This window comes from Teleopsis dalmanni, chromosome 1, assembly GCF_002237135.1.
Source record: "Teleopsis dalmanni isolate 2A chromosome 1, ASM223713v2, whole genome shotgun sequence".
Classification (NCBI taxonomy): domain Eukaryota; kingdom Metazoa; phylum Arthropoda; class Insecta; order Diptera; family Diopsidae; genus Teleopsis; species Teleopsis dalmanni.
The window spans coordinates 160,524,421-160,532,415 of record NC_051846.1 but is presented as its reverse complement, the minus strand read 5'-3'; the positions used below and the strand labels follow the sequence as shown (position 1 = coordinate 160,532,415).

Genomic DNA, 7,995 nt, shown 5'->3' with positions numbered 1-7,995 from the left:
GTTTATAATAATACTATTTATTAAATAAAATTGCTGTTTAATTTTTCTTTGAAAATTTAATTTTTGATTTTTAATGCTTATGTTCATATAAAGTATTTTTTTTTGTTTATATAAATTTCTAGTAATTTTTAATTCTTATTAAGTACCTTAAGAACAAATTTACTTATTTTTATATATTGTTCCAACTCAACAAAAATTTTTCTTTTAATAGAATGCGATTACATATCTTAAACACAGGTGCATTTTTTTCTGTATAAATTATGCATAATTTTTGCATTTAAATCTACAATTAACATTTTCTTTTAAATAGAATTTATTGTTTAAATATTAAATAGAAGAGAAATATTACATATATTTTTATTAAATTTTATTATAATATTTTTTATAATTTTATTTTTGAAGATATATATATAAATGCATATGCATAACAAGAAAAGGAATACTAAACTTTTTTAAAGATGTTTTTAATTAGTATAATTGCATAAATGTTTTAAATTAATTTAACACAATTTTAAGTAATATTTAGAGGAATTTGTAAATATTTTATATAAATGTAAATTTATAATAAAATTTATTAAATATATAATAACAACAATTTTAACATAAAAAGAAAAAAAAACTGCACATCGTGAAATTCTACCGTCAACATTTTCCTAAGTAATAATTCATTTAGTTTATTATTATATGAATATTGCTGTTGTTTAGTCCTCCTTTGAAAGACTACCCAAATCACTTAAAAATATTTCTGGTGTTAATATATGTGATGAACCAACCAATACTTCCCAATTTTTAACAGAATTGGTAACTTCATAAGCGCAACGCATCTCTGACATGCTTACGCCACCGACAATAAATACAATAAGGCGTGGTACATTTTTAACTTGAGTCTGGGCTTTATCTTTATGCCAATGTCCATAGCGGGCACTAAAAATAAATTACATAAAAATAAAAATTAATAATAAAATTTAATATAATATTTAAAGTTAGACAAATATACATTAAGACCGAAAAGTTTTCGGAAATTCTCATTTAAAATTCGCGCGCTGTATATTTTTCGATATTTTAAGTTTGTGTAGTTTGGCAGCAATTAAGGACAATTACTATGCCAAAAATGAGCGCGATCTGTCAGACAGTTCGTTTACGGCAGCTGTTGAAACCAGTTCACCTCCGTAGTGCGTTGCGAAAAAAACAATGAAATATTGAACAAAGAGTTTGCATCAAATTTTGTGTTTCGAACGAAATTTCGTGTGCAGAATCGTTGCGAATGCTACAAAAGGTTTATGGGGAATCAGTTTTATCGAAAACTCAAGTTTATGAGTGGTACAAAGCCTTTCAGGACGGTCGTACGACCGTCGAAGACATTTCGCAACGCACTACTGAGGTGGACTGGTTTCAACAGCTGCCGTAAACGAACTGTCTGACAGATCGCGCTCATTTTTGGCATAGTAATTAAGGACAGTGCTGCCAAACTACATAAACTTCAAATATCGAAAAATATACAGCGCGCGAATTTTAAATGAGAATTTCCGAAAACTTTTCAGTCTTAATGTATTTTTAAAATAAAATAAAATTTATTTGCAAACAGGTCTTTAACTAAAAATTTACTTTAAATGACTTTTAAATAATTTTAATAATAAAAAAAAGGTTTCATGTTATTAAACAGTCATGATGCATTAATAATGAATATACATTAATATAGTTCTTTTGATTCTTTTCGGTCACTTAAGCCCTCTAACTGGCTACAAGTATTGTGTATATTCGACACAATGTGTCTCAATTCTGATGAAACAGAAAAAGTTCCAAAAAAAAAAACCATTTCTATTCAAAATACCATTCTTTCAAAACGGTGCAGGAAATGTTCAACAAATATTTCTGAAAATTTTTCATACTCATCGGTGATAATTGACTTAGGACGTCAATCGAACATTTTAAGATGGTATCAATGAGCTTCGATCGACATACTAAGGCAATCACCTGAAAGCGATGCGATTCATATTGTTGTTATACTCCACAGAAATCTGTTGGTATAGTTCATATTGAAAGTTGTAAGCGGCGATCGGTCATCGTAAAATTCCAAAACATAGATGTGGCACAATTCCGAACCTTTACTTTCAATGTCAATACTATTTGGGGAGTATTCATAAGCAGCATGTAAGTAAATCACATCAATACGACAGATAATCAAGATTATTATTAAGTTTGGGGATTTTGCAGTGCGACATAGAGATGTATTGTGTCCTCTTCATGGATTGCTTTAAGTTCAATTTATTTTAAAAATATTATATTAATTTTGTAAGATCGGAACCGAAGATGATTTTTGATGGCGATGCTAGGAAGCGGATTGAGCAACATTATATGGTTTTCTTAGAACCGACATAGGTTTAGTAACTTCAAATAATATATATTTTTAAATTCGTTAAAAGCATAAAATTGTTTAGGAGACTCTTTTGAAGGACAACACAATAGTACTGATAGATCGAAATGCACTATAAAAGCAAACATTGATAATATCGCGATTTATGAGAACATTATAATGTTCCAATAATAACTAAATAAATATTTCAGTATACAAGGTAGACCTTATATTTGAAAACCACGACCTTTGAAAGCTTACGCAGTGCAGACCAGAGTAGAGATCGGAATTATTTAACGGAAAATGATAAAGTTAAAATGGGCTTTCATTTTAGCTTCATAATTTACATTTTTTGTTATAATTACGAGATCGCATAGTTCTCTGAATAAGAATAAGAATCTATAATGTGGTTAGAAGCCAGATCAAAAAAATTCGTTCACTGTAACACACTATAATCTGATCTATAAATGATTGTCAACGATTTTATTAGTTTTAATAATTTTAGTTTAAGTAACTTGAAATAAAGCAGAACAGGGGTTTAGAATCTAGAATAGACTCCTAGCGCAGCGAAACACCTTACACTGTAAAACACCAAGTTAAAAAGGAACCTAAGTAGTTAATTTATTACTTATAAAATGATGTCTTTCTTTGTCTTTATCTTTGTCGTGTTCAGTTATTGGATATTTTATATCATTAAAATTATAACTTACCTTGTAGGTGCATGATAGTTTGTATTTTGTGCACGGCCAGCTAAGAAAGCAAAATGGCGTTGATCTAATTTATCTTCGATACAATCTTCCATTATATCTTTAACAACTGGCGTCCAACGTGACATTTGATAAGTATGCTCAGTGATACGCTCTTTTCGTGGTACAGAATAAATTTTTTTACGAGACTAGAAAAATTTTAAGCGTCAAATATATATATTAAAATTTAATATATAAATTAATTAACATACATCTTGAATAACATTAACACCCAAATAGCTCAGATTGCGCACCATATCCTGCTCTTTTGGTGTAAGTTGAGCATGTGTGAAAAGCTTTGTTATATTCTCTTCCGTAACACCGTTTTTAATCATTATATAAAGCGCGATTATGCGTACTTTATCATAATTGGAAACATTCTAAAATTTTTAATTATAAAAATATTTAATTATTTAAAATTAAGATTTTTAGAAAATTTATAAAATTATTTTTTAATATATTTACGCACTTGATCAAGTAATATAGGCACAATATTGCGCATATGATCTTTGATTTTTTCACCTTCAGCATCTGTGCCCATTGCCAAGTCTTGCTCAACACGACAAAGTTTATCGACATAGTTCTAAATAGTAGTTTTAGAAAATAAATATTATTATTATTTTTTCATAAATAATTAATTTTTATATTTTTTTTGTGTGATGATGTTAATATTTAATTTGATAACCCACAAAAGCTCGGAAGAAAAATTAAAATAATATTTTCTTTTGTATTTTTAATTTAAGATTAAATTAGTTTAATATTAAATAGTATAAAAAATATATATTTTTATTATTTACTAATGTAACAATAATCCATTATTATAATGTTGTTTTTGTGATAATATTATTATTTAACTTGACTAAAATAAACAAGTAAACTAAATACTCACAAAATATCGGCAGAAAAATTTAAAATAATGTTTTCTTTTGTATTATAGTAGTTTAATATAATCAATAATATAAGAAATAAATATTATATTATTATTTACTGATAAAACACATTATGATACATTATTATAATACTGCTTTTGTGATAATATTATTATTTAGTATGACTAAAATAAATAAATAAACCAAGTAACCACAAAATATCAAAAGAAAAAATTAGAATATTTTTTTTTTTTTGGATTTTTAATTTAAGATTAAAGTGATTAAAATTATAAAAAAGTATTAAATTAAACTCAAACAATTTTTCAGATTAAGTATTAATCTAAAAAAATTAATAATAAATATTTTTAATAATGAATCACAATATTAATAATAAGAGATAAATATGTAAATAAATTTCTTATTTCAAATATATAACATATATTATAAATGATATAGTTTATTTAATAAACAAAATATAGTACCTGATACGACTTCATACAATCTTCAGCTAAATGCAAATGGGTCGAATATTTCGATAATTCTTTCTGATATTGCGGCATTTTCTTTATCATTTGTGACAGATCACGCATTGAAGATTTATCGGCTATATAAAAAAATTTAGTAGATAAATTTATTATAAATAATAATTTAAAAATTTTATTTGTATTTTAAAAGATATTCGTGTAACCACACTTGTTATACATATTATTATGGAGGACATTTTTTTTTGTATAATAGTTCTTATAACTTACTCGATGTCATTCTTTTGGACTCGGTGAATTTTTTCAAATTTTGTGTAACTTGAGTAGATACAACAGCAATATGTTCATGTCGCAATTCTACCCACAAATCATCATTCTCATCGAGTAGCACTTCTTTTTCTGGTTGATTTGGTCCAGGCGTATATTTGTAGACATCATTAACAATCGGTAGAAGATCATATGCCATCGCCTGTAATGTTAACTCGTGTAACATTGGCGATACACAATCAAAGCCACGATCCAAAATTAATAATTGAGATCGTGATTTTTCGGGACCTTCTCCCATGGTGGGCTCATCGGCTTTATATGCATCTAACTTTTGTTGTACAGATGCTGCCAAATCTATATTACGTTCCCAATCGCTACGATAACGCACATTCGGATATTCACCAAGTGTGGCGCAAAGTGTGGCAATTTGCTCGGCAATCCGTTCAATATGTTTGGTTCGTATTGAGGCGAACGCTGGCGAATACAAACACTGGAAAGTGTCTGGCGAATCGAGAGAATAAACCTGATCAAGGAAATTATAAAGCCCCAATATGGAGATTACATGTTAAAAAATGATCAAAATCGTATATATTGATATTATATTTCAAAATCGCTGATTAAAGTATTATATATAGATTAGAATATATACTTTAGTTATATAAAGCAATAAAAGAAAAGATCAGTTCGAGAGCGTATTAAAAGCAACAACAACTACATATGCAAATTTTATATTATATATACAAATAAAATTAATATATTTATAGGTTTAAGATAATTGTCATGGCATAGCGGTGTGTTTTGTTATAATAATATTTACATGAACTCAATAAATTTATTTTATTATATTTTAATAATAAAATAAATTTATGAAATTATTAATATATATTATTTCTATTTTATTTTTATTTTGGATGATATGCGTAAATAACTATTTTCGAACTAAATTATTTATTGCCCGTTTTTATCGCATGACAAATTACAGTTCAGCAAATAAATGCGTTTAAGTATATTTTTTTAAATAATGAATTAATGTTAATATTTTAATTTAAACGCTTTTATTTGTTTATATTAGTTAGCATGCAATTTGACATATTTTTGTTTTGTTATTTTGTATATAAATAATGTTAGAGTTTGATAGATAAAAATACATTTATTTTCACGATTTGCTTCTCTGTATAAAACAACATACATTAAATTGAACACTACAAAACAAGTAAAACAAAACTTAAGGAGATTATTTTCTTTTGTTTTTTTTTGTTTTAAATATACTAACGAATCGCATTGAGAAGTTATATCTTCAAAAACATAGACTTTATGATTTTAGGAAGTGATTATGTTGCAAAACCGGCGGGGTCTATAACCCGATACCACTCTAAATTGACCATCATGTATTGTTTAATAATTCCGTCGAAAATTTATTACTCACTGAAAAAAGGCTTGTTATCAAGAACGATGAAAAACCAGGGTTCCAATGATAACCTAGTTTAGAATTTGTGAGTTCAGATATTTAATTCATATTGTTTTCAGAAAATACTTTAAGCTTGAAGATATGTTGAAATCAAATCAAATCAAACTACATAGTTTTTCAGTACTTCAAATCGTCGTGGAGAGGTGACCAGTTGTAAGGCGTCTTATTGATTCTTTTTAGTGGCGTCAAAGTTACTCCCCTTTCCAAGTAGTGTTTAGGGTCATTTAGGGGTTATCACATCCTTGGGTAAGAGATCTTGATTTTTGAAACAAACCTGAGCGGTTAATAAAGGCGATAATTTTTAAAAGATATATATTAACGATGTTTACCAGTGTATTTACCATAGTGTATAGAAGTTGTTAAAATTTACTACAGAAGCAATGAATCTATTCTGGTTACGCTTTGCGTATTATTTAAAATTTATGGTCAATAGACCGTAGGGTTTGTAACATAATGTTAAAAATTAAATCCATCAATAACGTAAAAGTATTGTTAAAAATATCAATACTGTTAGCCACGGTATATATGAAAATTAAATGTCATTCTTACAAACTTGGTATTATATATAATAATCTTCATAAAGATTTGTATTTCAAAGCACAGTTCAAAAAAAATTAGGCAAATTATATATATATTTATATGAATTTTATTTAAGAACATTCATTTAAAACTTGTTCTCTAGAATTTGGACTTTCTTATGACACCATAAAATTTACAGTTGGTGTGGTTTGTGGTTTGAAATTATAATTGGACCATACATTTTCAAATTGATCTAAGAATCTATTAAAATCTTTTAATCATACTATAAACCAACAGTTACGGTGTTGATTTAGATGTATAAAAAGACAAACTATGCTTAAAATTTGACAGGATTCGAATAAAATCATTGGTAGTTGCAATGTAAACTATTTATATACGAAAAATTATATACAGAAAACATTTCCAAAGATCACTGCTAACAGGTGTTTGGCAATATTCGAAGAAATAGCTTTATAATTACTAATATTTTTTGCATGAGTTTGATTATTGGGACCCGGATGATATATGGTTTGAAGAAGTTGTCATATATCTCATGACACAATTAACTTATTGGGAACTTGTCGTTCAAGACATTATTCAACAAATCTTTCATATTTACTAAAAAAAGGTTTTTTTTTTATAATTTACATATAATATTTAGGTAAATATATAAAATTTGATAGCTTAAAATATTTAATAATTTTTTTAATAATCAACTTATGGTTGTAGTTGTCCAAATATCACGACTTTTAAATTTTAATATATAATTTAAAACAAATATATTATATATATATGATCTTTTTTAATTTTGATAACTTTATATTGATATAAGAAAGCGATTCGTTAGTGTTGAAATAATATTATTTTATAACACACATATATTTATTATTTTGATATTTCTGAAAGAAATCCTTTTTGCATTTTAATATAACTTTTTTTTTAAAGAATATTAAAATTCAAAAAGGATTCCTTTCAGTTATAAATATTTACACATATAGGTGTATTTACAACATTGAGGTAGAGAAACAGATAGAGACATTGATAGTTATGAAAAACGACAGCATTTTATGTAGAAGTAAAAAGTGTGTTTTTTTTTTTGGGTAAACTCGCACCTGGCATTCATATGGAAGAAATGCAATATTTATCTCCTTTAGAGTTTTGATCTTTCTTGCAGCGCACGATTTACACAAATCGTTAAATAATTCCTCCGGGCAAACTATAATAAATTATAAATAAAATTAAATAAACAGGTTTAACTATGAACCAAATAAAAAAATTTATAATAATATAA

The 7,995-nt window shown here is 26.4% G+C and overlaps 1 protein-coding gene across 1 annotated transcript; it reads right to left on the bottom strand.

Annotated features, from left to right (window-relative positions):
- Nucleotides 1-592: 592 nt before the first annotated feature.
- Nucleotides 593-7,924, bottom strand: LOC119666581 (protein ROP-like; the record flags this gene model as incomplete). The annotated part of the gene is made up of 7 exons (XM_038075861.1): nucleotides 593-924; nucleotides 3,064-3,248; nucleotides 3,312-3,479; nucleotides 3,569-3,682; nucleotides 4,451-4,572; nucleotides 4,721-5,240; nucleotides 7,817-7,924. Coding segments are annotated over 7 exons (1,440 nt in total), but the record flags the coding sequence as incomplete, so codon positions are not given.
- Nucleotides 7,925-7,995: the final 71 nt, after the last annotated feature.